The 12,859-nt window shown below is 39.1% G+C and overlaps 2 protein-coding genes across 6 annotated transcripts; one reads left to right on the top strand and one right to left on the bottom strand.

Moving 5' to 3' along the window:
• The first annotated feature begins 76 nt into the window (after window positions 1-76).
• On the top strand, window positions 77-7,258 carry tbrg1 (transforming growth factor beta regulator 1). Of its 5 annotated transcripts, none has more exons than XM_044032170.1 (15): window positions 77-323; window positions 599-736; window positions 1,008-1,065; window positions 1,160-1,242; window positions 1,353-1,389; window positions 1,693-1,755; window positions 2,484-2,717; window positions 2,841-2,911; window positions 3,163-3,407; window positions 3,500-3,636; window positions 3,767-3,913; window positions 4,081-4,178; window positions 4,881-4,991; window positions 5,176-5,321; window positions 6,864-7,258. In XM_044032170.1, exons 2-15 carry the CDS (start codon window positions 618-620, stop codon window positions 6,950-6,952), a joined length of 1,638 nt encoding a protein of 545 aa, XP_043888105.1. In that variant the 5' UTR covers window positions 77-323; window positions 599-617; the 3' UTR covers window positions 6,953-7,258. The 5 variants fall into 5 exon arrangements, with proteins under 5 accessions (XP_043888105.1, XP_043888106.1, XP_043888109.1 ...); XM_044032171.1 differs by having other exon boundaries at window positions 77-358; XM_044032174.1 differs by having other exon boundaries at window positions 5,176-5,336; window positions 6,864-6,928.
• siae (sialic acid acetylesterase) lies at window positions 7,256-12,520 on the bottom strand. Its single transcript, XM_044032175.1, has 10 exons — window positions 12,346-12,520; window positions 11,720-11,881; window positions 11,008-11,162; window positions 9,989-10,127; window positions 9,250-9,418; window positions 9,021-9,106; window positions 8,804-8,937; window positions 8,479-8,633; window positions 7,908-8,094; window positions 7,256-7,728 (listed from the first exon to the last, which is right to left on the bottom strand). Exons 1-10 carry the CDS (start codon window positions 12,464-12,466, stop codon window positions 7,477-7,479), a joined length of 1,560 nt encoding a protein of 519 aa, XP_043888110.1. The 5' UTR covers window positions 12,467-12,520; the 3' UTR covers window positions 7,256-7,476.
• Window positions 12,521-12,859: the final 339 nt, after the last annotated feature.

Raw genomic sequence — 12,859 nt, 5'->3', positions numbered from 1 at the left:
ACGAAAATGACATTAATTCTTTTCAAGCTGTGACTTTATTTTGGCAATTTCCAGCCATGGCTATCCGGATATCCGGTGTAGGTTCGCTTTTTAATATTGTCCGCTGGGGATTTGTACACTTTGAAGCTAACCTACGTTACAATTGTAACCACCAATACTCACGGTTTGATCATATTACTTAAATATTTCTTGTGTAGTCAGCTCAGCCGCACAATAGCACCGGGTTTACGATAGGCTTTGTTTGCTAGCTGGTTGACGTTTGTTCTTATCTTCACACACTGCGAAGAAGGTTCCGGTTGCGACGCTGACGCAAACAATCTTGGGTATGAAATGAAAGAAGTGGGATTGTTGGTTTGCCGTAGTTATTACTGTGTTTGTGTGTTATCATTTATAGTTTTTTAGACTATAGTATACATGCTTCAGTGGTGGTGTTGATATGTCCACGGTCATTGTTTCCTGTGGTATATGGTAGCTGACTGTGCAAGGTGTTTGCAGACAGGACAAGCAGGAGACAAGCTTGGACCTCCATGCTTGCTTGTTATTCGCAACAGTCTGAAACATAGTCTCATCGATGTCTCTTCTTCCCCTCGCTGGGCAGCGGTTTGTCCCCGTCTCCCATGGAGTCACTCAACACCTTTGAGTCTGAGATGGAGCCTGATGGACAGGGGAACTACTCTCTGTTTCCAGCTTTGGACAGCATTGCAAGTCTGTCGGGAACCACAGAAACTCTGGAGAGGTTGTTCAAATATAATCGCATTTTAAAGCACATGGTGGTAACAAACAAGCTGTGCCCTAATGAAAATCAGCAGTTGATGGGTGTAGTTTTGTGTGCATATCAAATCAGCTTTGATACCATGATTTAGTATCATGCATCTTCTTAAACTTAAAACATATGCTCTACTTTGCTAAAATGTGGAGAGTGTGTGCTGTAAGACTGATATGCTTTCAGTGACTTTCAAAGTCAAGTACTATTTCACTGGATGACACTGAGCTTTTTCACTTTGCAGTGATGCACCCAGTGAAATTGCGGAAAAGCCAAACCTAACATGGCTGGATGCTGCACAGGTTTCTTCCGTCTATTCCACATATTCATTGCGGTGTCACTAAAACCACAATCAAGTGTCAACTGTTCATTATCTGAAACCTACCTCTCCTGTAGATTGTCTTGGAGGAAGCAGGACGTCCAATGCACATAAAGGAGATTAAACAGAGAATCATTGACAGAGGCCTTGTTCAATCCAAGTACATTAATCCTCTCAATTTCCTATTTATCTTTTTTGCTAAGACAAATGATGGAACAGTTCATGGCCACTGTATACTTAAACTTTTGTGTTACACTTTCTTCTTTGCAGTGCAAAATCAAGTCTGGAAGCAGTCATGTACCGTGAGGTAAGGAGTCTGTTTTATACTCAGTCTGACAGCAACCCCTGTTGTTGAGCATAATAACTTGCATCTCCACTTTGCATTTGTGTTGGTTAATTTTCTACAGCACACGTTTTATCTGTATTTCTGTTGCACCTTTTTTTCTTCATCCATGTTTTTCCATTCATAAGCAAACCAAAGGATGCCCCATACTCCCAAGCACAAGTCTAAACCAGCTGTGTTTGATAACAATACAATTTGTTTAAATATGGAGGCAGATTTGGCTTTTCTAGCTCCCTGCATTTGGCCTCAGTCTCACATATGTTTCAGACACAAAAAGGCAGCAGGAGATTCAAGAGGATTGAGAACAGAAATGGAGTCTTTTCCCTGCTGGTGAGTTAATTGGGATACTAATGCCAGTTTCACACAAACCCCTCAACATGCATTTGACCCTTTATTCCAGGCTGTTTGTCAAGGACAAATTCTGGTTTGTAGCTGTTCCCTTGGCCCAAAAATATAATTGGATTAATATTACTGCCTGGAATCTTAGTGCCATATAGACAGAATGTATTGATTTATTGAAAATTATATCTCACCGTATTTAACATGAGCATGTACAGTAACATATGGTAATGAGTTTGTAATAGGAAGTAATACTATGGTACTATCATATTTCTATAGTAATCACCAAGTAATAGCTTGGAGATAACAATGGAATTCAGGTGGTGTAATTCAATAGAATTACACTGCAACTACCTGCACTACCACAATATTACCTCCCCGTTACACCTTTATTACAGTACTATTAGTATGTTGTTACTGTACTGTAAAGTGTTACCGCAGGCACATTGTATTTGCGGTGGCGACTCATCACACTATCTGTTGGGCTGATCATTTCATAACATTTCATAGGGTATTTTCTGTGTGTATTTCAAAATGTATTTCTTTAGTTTTCAATGGCTCATGCACATTTTGTTTTCATTATTATGTCATTTAGCAGTGTTTTGTTTTGTTATATGTTTTCATTTGTGTTTTCACTCATCCTCCTGAAGGCCTCAGGTATGGCCTAGGTAATACTGATGAAAGGATCTGTCTTCCTCTCCACCTTTGTCTTCTCACAGACTGACGAGGAACGGCAGCAGGCACTGCAGGCCTTCACCACTCAGTCTTTCCTCAACTCTCCACAGCGAAATGCTATCGGTTCTGGCTCAGGTACCTCGGCAGCTGCCCCCCCATCTTCAGCTGGCTCCTCCGAGCTTAGGGCCAAGGCGAAGAGAGGTTCACGCAAAAACCAGAATGAAAAGTACCGACTCAAGTACCTCAGGCTACGCAAAGCAGCTCGTGCCATGATATTTGTGAGTGAACCAATGTATAAGTCAGTATTGGTTAAAACCTTTGAATTTGAGTAACTCCCAGGAAGGGTTAACCTATGCAGGTCTTTCATTATCTTTAATCTTCTACTACTATTTGAACCTCAGGAGAATGCAGCAATCTGCGATGAAGTTGCTCTCTTAGAAGAGAAGTTTCTGAGGGCAAAGGAGGAGCGAAGGTGAGTGAATGTGTTTCACTTGTGCCTATAATTCCCAAATGTTCATCAACCATCTGTTGTGTGCCAATCATCCTGCATTTTCCTCCCCTTTGTAATTCCCATGTACTGAATGATGTATCTGTCTCTCTGATAACATATGGCCATTTTTATTTTTACAAAATCTTTCATGTCATGTCGATTTTTGAACCAGATTTGTTCCAGAACATTTTCTGAATGATTAATTTGTGCTTAATATTAATCATTGTTTTCAGGTTCTTGCTGAAATCACTGTTGCAGTACCAGTCTTTGACAGAGGCGGAGATACTGCCCACACCCAGCTCAAGCTCTCATCATCCACCTGTGCCACCTGTGGCACCAACCTCAGGTGCTGCAGGGGCTTCAGGTCTGTCGACGACACATAACTTGGCATCACTGGTGTCAACAGGGGAAGAAGGCACTCTTAAAAAACCCAAGAAGGAAAGGAAAGAGCGGGGAAGGGAGAACGGAAAGGAAGATTGTGAGTGCTCTCAACTGCATATGGTTATTGATAATTGGAATTTCACCATTTAAGACAGTTGGTCTGATAATTTTTGCATCATATTTGTCCAGTGCCAAAGAAAATATCTAAAAAGAGAAAGCTAGTTGATGGGTCTCGGAAGCTTGTGCAGCCCATCCCTCTGGACTCATCAGGTCGACCTGTCTTCCCCATTATACTAGGAGGTTTAACAGTCTACAGCCTGGGAGAGGTCAGTGTCATATGATGATGACTGCCATGTCATTGCTTTACTAGCACTGTGGCTGATTTTAAGATAAACATCTCTACTTAAGTTTTCTTGCGATGACTTAAACTTGATATGCTATATGGCTGTTCTCCAGATTATCACAGACAGAATGTCATTCCATGACGAGTGTGCCATTTACCCCGTTGGCTTCTGCAGCACGCGAGTCTTTGCCAGCATGAAAAACCCCGACCAGCAGTGCCTCTACACCTGCCAGATTAAAGATGGGGGAACAGGTCCAAAGGTAAAGAGAGATGGATTGATACATTAGATCAAGTAGCTAAAACTCAGTAATCTAGTTGTATTCTTGTTTATTTCAACATTGTATGATTCAGTTCAATGGAACACACAGCCTGACTGCTGCATTGCAGTGGCACCTGCATTAACCTTTTTGAAACACTGCCCCACCAGTTTGAGATTGTGCCTGAAGAAGATCCTCAGAATGCAATTGTGGCCTCCTCCGCCCTGATGTGCCACTCCAACCTACTGAAGGCCATCGCATCTGTCAGGTACAGACAGTCACCACAAGCCTTTGTGGTCAGACCTTGTTGCAATTGCACGCTTTCTGTTCATCAGGTTTGAGCTTCAGGACATTCATTTTCTAATCTTACTTGTTTTGACCAGCTTGTGCAAAGCAGTATTTTTTTCTTAAGCTGCTATTACTATGCAATATACCTCAGACACATTTCAGTATAATATTATGAAAGTCTTACATTACCTACAGTCTGCATACTTGTTTCGTCTCTCAGGTTTCGTCTCTAGCCAGTTTTGTCAATTTTAAAGCCTCAAGATTTGCAATTTGACTGGTGCCATGTTGAGGTTTGCTACAGGCAATTTATGTCAATGTTGACCGGACAACTATTGGATAAAGTCAGCTCTCAATCATACTGGCGTCCACTCGTATGTGCCACATTTTATCTTCCATTTTCCTCAAAATGGGAACATAATTTACAAAATGTACAACATGTGCTATTGTAGAAGACCTGAAACTAGTTTTTTTAAAGATTAAATACATATTTACGTAGTGCTAGTATAAGACTACTTTTAGCAGGGTAGATTATGACTCAACACTGGCTCCTAAGGAAAGTACTGGTGTCGTTAATAGCGTCTACTGTTGCATTTTAACGGTGAGCGAATATTAACACCTAGAAAGGCTGAGGTAACTAACTGTCATGACTTTATAATGTACTCATTCAAACTTGTCCCCCTAGTTCCAAATGTGTGGTGCCCATCGTGCCCTCAGGAGCAGATTTCTTTGGCTTCTCTCACCCCACCATCCAGAATCTCATCCAGAGCTGCCCTGGAGCACGCAAATGTACCAAGTATGTGCACTCTGCTTACCAAGCATGGGTTATTAATGAGAATAAAACAGGAAAATATGAGCAGGCCATGGTGAAGTTAACATTTTTAGGTCATGGAAACATGCTGACAACAGATGTGCATAATGCATCTATAGTTTGTTAGAACCAGGTTATCCTGTATTCAGTTTGTACCTTGTTTATTTAGTTACAGATGGATTCGTTTCGAGGTGTGTCGCCCTGGCGACAGTCAGGTTCCTCACAGCCTATCGGAGGACGATGCCTCTGTCAACTTTGATGCCTACCAGAGACACCAAGGCTTTGATGAGAACATCAAGACAGAACATATCACAGGTTGCTGATATACATGTATCTTGGTTATAGTGTGTGCATTACATTTATAGTATTTAAATGACCATGATTATTGCACGAGCAGTACAAGCAACCAAATTGCAGTTGCCCCTTTAAGCTGATGAATTCATGACCCCTCAGTGATTTGATAACAGCCAGATTATCCCAAGTACAGGTCCTAATGAGTCCTGAATGTGATTTAATCACAGAAACCCCATTCGAAGAATGCCTTTGTCCACGTCCCTGAACTCAATGAATCCTCAGAACCAAGGTTTTAGTTTTGAATTGGATTTTTTTTAAATTTAGTTTTGACTTTTTGTTTTAATTAGATTTTAGAGCAGGTTTGCAAGTTTGTATTAGTTTTATTTCTTGTAAATGCTTAGTTTTAGTTCAGTTTTTATTAGTTTGAGTGTTCGTTCGAGTTGTTTGTAATATGGACTATTTGCCAGGTGCAAGATTCATAAAGGTTTGTGTCATAAAAACCCAACAAAAGATGTAATTTTAAAAGTTTGACAGATGAACACCATCCCTGAATGAAATATAATAGTCTACAAGAAAGTAACCTGAAATGCAAAATGTGCATAGTGCTGAGGTTGGACGCGGTTAGTGTGAAAGGTAAAAAATATAGCCGAAAGTCTAAAGACATACATAAACATAACAACATAAATAATAATAATGAATAATCCTCATCAACATTTTTGCTACAATTTTAGTTAGTTTTAGTTAATTTTATAAACACACAATTCAGTTACAGTTAGTTCTACTAGGTCTAACTCTAGTTTTTTAATTAAAACTGTTTTTTTTTATTTTATTAATGAACATGTTTTTGCAATTTTAGTTTTTGTTATTTCGTGATTTATTTGCAGCTACCACCACCACCATATTAACCCCAATCACTGTATGAATTAATTTTTCTGATGGTTACCTTCTTTTCAGCTCAAGGAGAGCTTTGATTTGCTCAAGCTCCTCCTGTTTCTTTTTTGTCTTTATCAATCATACCGACAGGCAACCATAACATGTTGACAGCACACTCACTTGTACAGTCAAGACTTGTTAAACATAATTTTATTCTTGCAAAGAGTCTTGTCATCAGAGTGTTGAATAAAGGGCCACATCTAATCATATGTGGTCACAAGAGATGCATCCAGGATACATTTTAATGCCAGGTGAGAACATCTGTAGTTGCAATCTGGCTGAGGAGGGGTTAATACCACTGTATAACTGTCAAAGCGAAGCTGTGAAGCTGCTCCAGTAGAGGCACTACTTTGCTCAGTTGTTGTCAATAACACAACATTCTCACCCAAGTGCTTCTCCAAACCTCTGCTGTAAACAATACAGTATGCCATAAATGTAAGCATTAAGATGAGAAGGAAAATATTTGCACTCCCTTACAGGAGTCACGTAACTGTAGAGTTGTTTTTCAAAATAATAGTCTGCCTGATTATTTAAAAGTACATATCTTTAAATGCCTCATGCTGCTACGATAGTTGCTCTCCACCACATTGTGACTCTTCTTCCTTAACTTATCTGTGTGCTTTTCTTCAGGACAGACACCACAGTCTCCTAGTCCGTCTCATCAGCACCACCTGACCCCTACAACCATGAAGCCCTCTACCTCATATTACAGCTCCTGATTCTAATAGTGTCGCTCAAACAGCATTGCTTGGAATGTGTGCTAGCAATTTTAATACAGTATATCTGGCTGAATAATCATTCTGTGCTCTATGTATGAGTGGGGATTACTACATACAGACAGACAGACAGACATACTTCCCCATGTGCTTATTTTGTTACATGACATGTTGTTGCTTTGCTATTTAAAGTTTTGCAAAGAAAAGGTGACTGCATGTTTGGATTTATTGCATTACGTTGTATTTTTCTGTTTAACCAGTAGAAGCTGGGTTTTGTGAGTTTGAATGTAAAACATTCACATTATCTGAGATGATTTTTTTGTCATTTATTTGTGCAGATTAGTCAAAAAGAGCTTATTTGAATCTGTCTCATGAACGTTTCACTTTTTCCAACATTCATAGCGTCCAGCAATTATCTGCAGTGGTTGTATAGACAGATAACAAATGATATATACACCAATCTAAACACCATAGATATACCGTTCAGAAATTTATCACATTCACATCTGCTTCTCAACAGCTAACTTCTAAATGTTTCCTTCTGATGAGTAAAGGTTAACAATAAAGGGAGGTGCTGGTAAAATCCGACTGGCACTGTAGATTGGACAAGCTTTAAAGTCACACGGCCAGTCTCTCCATGCATATCGAAGAGCAGTGACGACTTCAGTGGGCAGACAATAAAGGGTAGATAACTGCACAGTGGTTGAACCCCACTGCATGATGGGAGCTGGAACCCAGAGGGACTGAGGCGAGCAGTCTTGATTCCCAGAACAACAGATCTTTAAAAAAAAAAAAAATGAAATGCAGGTCATTTTTTTTTAACTGAGAATTTGGTTTGTCTGACAAATTATAATATACATTTAACTTAAATTTAAATGTGCAGCTAAATCAGTAATGTCCAAGTAGTTAACCAGTAAATTTGGGTGAGATGTTTTAATTCCACTTCGTGCAGCTCTACCTCGAAGGCGTCCTTAGACGGTGTGACAGAGACGGCCTGGTCGTAGGTAACATTGACATGCATGGGCAAGGACCTGACTTGGTTGGGGAAAGGTCCGAGGAAGTGCACGTCCTTTTCATTATAAGCCACTGCCCGTGCTCCCAGTGTCAGTCTGTATGCGACATCCTGTTTGTCCCGTGGATGAATTCTGGGGGAGAAAAATAATTTCATCCTCACTGACCAGATTGAGAAACAGGAAGTCAACAGAATAGGTAAATTTAACAACAGGGCACGCCTCCACATTTTCTTTTCGGTGTCGACGTTTGATTAATGCCAAAAGACTTGCTGTGTCTTGGCAGCTTTTTTTTTTCATGGAGTTGGGTCCATGAAAAATGTTTTTGTGGATGAAAAGAATATATCTGTAGAATAACTGGAACCCACCACAGACAGTATTGTAGTGGTTATATCAGAGTCATTTGCTCCAATTAAAATTCTTGCAAAAGTATGTTTTGTAACCCTAAGACCTATGTATAAATCACAAATCCAGCAGTTATAAGCACATTTCAATGCTTTTTAAAGATGTCCTCCTTACGTTCCATACGGTGATGTTTCGTCAGGTAAATCCACAGCCACAGCCATGAAGGTACGTGGCATCTTTGGGTTTGGGACAAAGCCCACATCTGCTGTCTGGTGCCAGCGGATGTTGGAAAAACCATCATCTGTGGAGTTTTTTTTGTTGGTGGACAGCTGCATATAAATAGGAATCGTGGATCAGAACTTTAATTATGCAAATAATAATTTCAAAAGCTGCATATGATCTAATTTTTGATCTGTATAGCAACAGTTATACTACAGTATTTATATTTTGATGGTACATTTAGAGGGCACCAAAATCAAGTAAGTATTAAGTGTCATACCTGAACAAACCCAAAGGGAAAATCAATTTCAGTCTGTTTCCCTGAGCCCTGGTGAAATGCCATCCTCCAGTCATCAATCATAGCAGGGAAGGAACAATTATACTTATCCTGATGATAATCTGCATTCTCCTCACCTGTGTCAAAGTGGGAAAAAAACTCATAACAGCAAGCATATTTGGCTATAATGGGTGTGTGATGCGTGTAATTCAAATTTTACCTTGGTACCAGATGGCTCCTTTGATGGTCATGTTGAGCAGTGGGTGGATCATAGCGTTCCACAAGACAGAATTTCTGTCTTTAGGACTAAAAGGTTGTAAAGAGCAGAGAGTAGCCACAGTACCGATGGTGCAAACTCATTTTCTTGGTCATTTATTGCATAAAACAAGTTACAGAATTACCATATGAGGCTGCAAGTTTGCTGCATCATGTTGTCTTTATATTCTCACCTGTCTGTAGTTTGCTGCAGTCCACACTGCTGCAGTGCTCTGGAAGATGACCATGCTTCCACAGGTGTGCCTCCCCAACAGGACTCCACCAGTCCGATGGGATACTTCAGAATGTCATACATGTATCGTCCAAAGAGCCAGCACACTGCAGAAAACTCAGACAGGTTCCCTGGAAATACACAATAAGGCTATGTTGCACTTCAATACACCTCACCAAAACCTTTGGTTGCACCTCTTTTAACAATTAAATGAATGTGCATACATTAATAATCAGTGGTGTAACGTAAAGAAGTACAAATACTTTGTTCCTGTACTTACTCATTACTACCAAATAAAATCAGAAGAAGAGTTAGTAATGGTCTGTATTTATATAGAGCTTTTCTAGTCTTGATGAGCTGCCAGTTTTGACATTCACCCATTCAATGATCTTGATCAAGGACTCAAGGACTAGCAGAGCTAGGAATTGAACCCACAACCATCCAGTTGAATGACAACTCGCCCTACCACTGAGCTACCATGGCTCAATCCTAGTGCCTCACTTTAAAAAAAACCCAAAACTTTTACTTCTAAAACTTAAGTACATTTTGATACAGTAAATGTCATATACTTTACGGCTTTTACTTAAGTAATATTGTAAAAAGTGACTCTACCAGAGTCATTTTCTGGTAAGATACTTATATGCTAAATACTTTATACAAGTCTAGTAATAATCAATTAATAATACAATCCTTTGGCTTACTTGCTGTAGGCACAGTCCAAGGAAGTTCCACTTGAGTCAGATCAGTCAACTCAGTGTCACTGTAGTTCAACGCTGCCATAAAAGTTCTCACATGAGGATATTTTGCTGCCAGGGCCAACTCCTCTGATGCATTGAAAATCTTTTGGGCAGGGAATTATAAAGAAGTGAAGACATGCAATTAGACAATAAAATATGTAAATATTATGGCTGCAGCTAAATTTATCATCAAATATTTGAAAAATCAATGAATTGTTGGAGTTGAATCAAATTAAAACAAGTGCTTTGATTTCAGCGTCTCAAAGGTCCAGAGTGTAACATATAGAAGAGTTAGCAGAAAGTGAGTTTATAATTACTTTAAAATACATTCTTTTTGGTATTTATAGCCTGCCATCATTTGCTACATTCATATTGTATAATATATATTTATGTGTGTATGTGTGTATATATATATATATATATTTATGTGTGTATGTGTGTATATATATATATATATATATATATATATATATATATATATATAAATATATATATACATATATATATATATTTATATTTATCATATATAATATTTCTACAGCAGCCTAAATAGACAAATCAGTCTTGCGTTTTGCATTTTGAAGAGGAAGCTCACTATGAGTGGAGTTCTCCTTTTGTTACATCCAGATACACCTAACGCTAATACACCAGACACAGAACTGAAACAGTATTTTAAGTTGTCTTCAGTTTGAGATTTGGGAAATATTTATCACCGCTTAACACAATGTCCTGCATTTTATGAAAGAAACAATCAATTATTCACAACAATATTTAGCTGCTTATTCACCGATTATGAAATTGGTTGTTTGTTGCAGCCCTAATAAACATGTATACATATCAGGCAGGAAACACATATCAGATGTGTTGCACTAAAATAGAAATAAAGTAGAATTGATTCATACTAACCTCCCATGTTTGGTATAAAATAATAGACAATTCAATCTTACTGCATATATTGGTGCTGTTCCTGTAGCTCCTCCTACCTGAGATGTTTTAAAGTACATGTTGCTTTGCCCACCACACAGCCAAACATCTCCAAACAGCACGCCAGTGAGTGTGGCCGTGCTGTTCTGAGTGGCTACTGTCACCCTGTAGGGGCCGCCAGCCTCCACAGGATCAAGTGAGACTCTCCAGATACCTGTACATGGAAGAGATGTTGGAATGATAACTGGAATTAAAAAGTGGGAACACATTAGTGAAGCATTTGTTTGACATAGATCCACCTTGTGGACCCTTTGTTTGTTTGTCCAAATTTATTTTCTGGCTGTTTAAGAAATACAAGGCTATGTATGGTAATACTTGATCCTATATTCACGTGTATTGATCAAATTTGTGATTTAGGTTTTTATTTGGGTTGCATCCAATTTTTTCAATTTAAACTGGGCCATGGCATTCAGATTTGTTCTGATGTTTTTCTTTGACATGAGATTGGCAGTAGTAAGCGTTAGTAAATGGATGGATGGATGATGCACTGAGGTAGAATTCAGGCAGAAAGATTGCCTACATAAAAAAAACAACACTAAAATCATGTTACTGGTATAGACAATGATTGTGAGGCCACAGCAAAACCTCCAATCCAAACCTGCAGACTTTGACATACATGCTCGTGCCCGGATTGGTTTGACCTCTGCTGCCTTCAGTAACCTCCAGGCATCAGGACAACTTTCCCATCTGACACCAAATGGCTGTATTTACCTTCTGTCACAGTGACCGGTGATGTTTCCTGTGTTATTGGTCCTGACAAGGAGACGCTCACATGTCCACCCTCAGGGCCGTATCCCCACAGCACAGCTCTCTCTGGAGACTTCTGCAACACCATGTGGTCTCCATAGTAGGAGGCAAAGCTCAGGCTCCCACCTACACACACACACACACACACACACACACAGGTGTGTGCAGCTATTATTCTTATGACACTGGTTGACTTCCATTCATTTGAACTGCCTTAGTGTTATCCAACCTTAGCCATAACCAGTCAATGTCAGAGTTAGAGTTAGAGTTAATTTTATTAATTAATTAATGTCTAATCATAACTAACAATAATTCACAACTTGGGCCTAAACCAGTTCCTCAGACATGAGTTTGTGCCTTATTACGACCAGGTTTGGGTCTTTTGAGGACTACTGGTCCTGACAAAGTCAATCTTTATGACAGTAAAGGACCTAAAGAGATAACACACACGACTTAACTATTCTCTCAGCCATGCCATGTGTCATAATGAGTTGTGTTGAAAATATTAATATTAGCTTTAGTCCCACTTAAAAACATGTGTGTGTTTTCATACGTGTGTGTTCAATGTTCCCTCAGTGTACTCAACTCACCACAGCTGTCAACAGAGGCTAACATTACAAAAACAACACACAGCGTGATTTCCATGACAACAGGACAGCCCATGATGCTACTGAAGAGTTGAAGGCCTTTGTCAGGAAAACAAACTGACATAAACAGTGACAACCCGCGCTGTTATCAGTGTGCAAACACTCTACGTGATTGACGGTCGCGTTGAAAGAGTTTGACGAATGTACGTGTTCCCGTGACGTCATCTGTCCGGCCTTCAAAATAAAAGCATGAGAGCTAAAGCGAACTTTAAAAGAATAATACAAAAAAAAAAACAATAATCTAAAATAGAAACCTTTATTTGAATGCTTAATACATAACCTGTGTATTAAACCTTGAATTAATATTTATTTAATTCAATTTAATTTCCTTTATTTCAATAGAATATTTTTTTTCACATATTTGCATAGCTTTTCCAATTTATCCCCATTAGTTTCTCAAAGAAGCAAACGGTTGTAAGGAGAACACTCATTGAGGCCAAAGTCATCAACACCTACT

The sequence above is a fragment of the Solea senegalensis genome, linkage group LG8 (genome assembly GCF_019176455.1).
Source record: "Solea senegalensis isolate Sse05_10M linkage group LG8, IFAPA_SoseM_1, whole genome shotgun sequence".
Taxonomy (NCBI): domain Eukaryota; kingdom Metazoa; phylum Chordata; class Actinopteri; order Pleuronectiformes; family Soleidae; genus Solea; species Solea senegalensis.
Note: the sequence above shows the minus strand (reverse complement) of the source record. Positions and strands in the feature narration are given on the sequence as shown.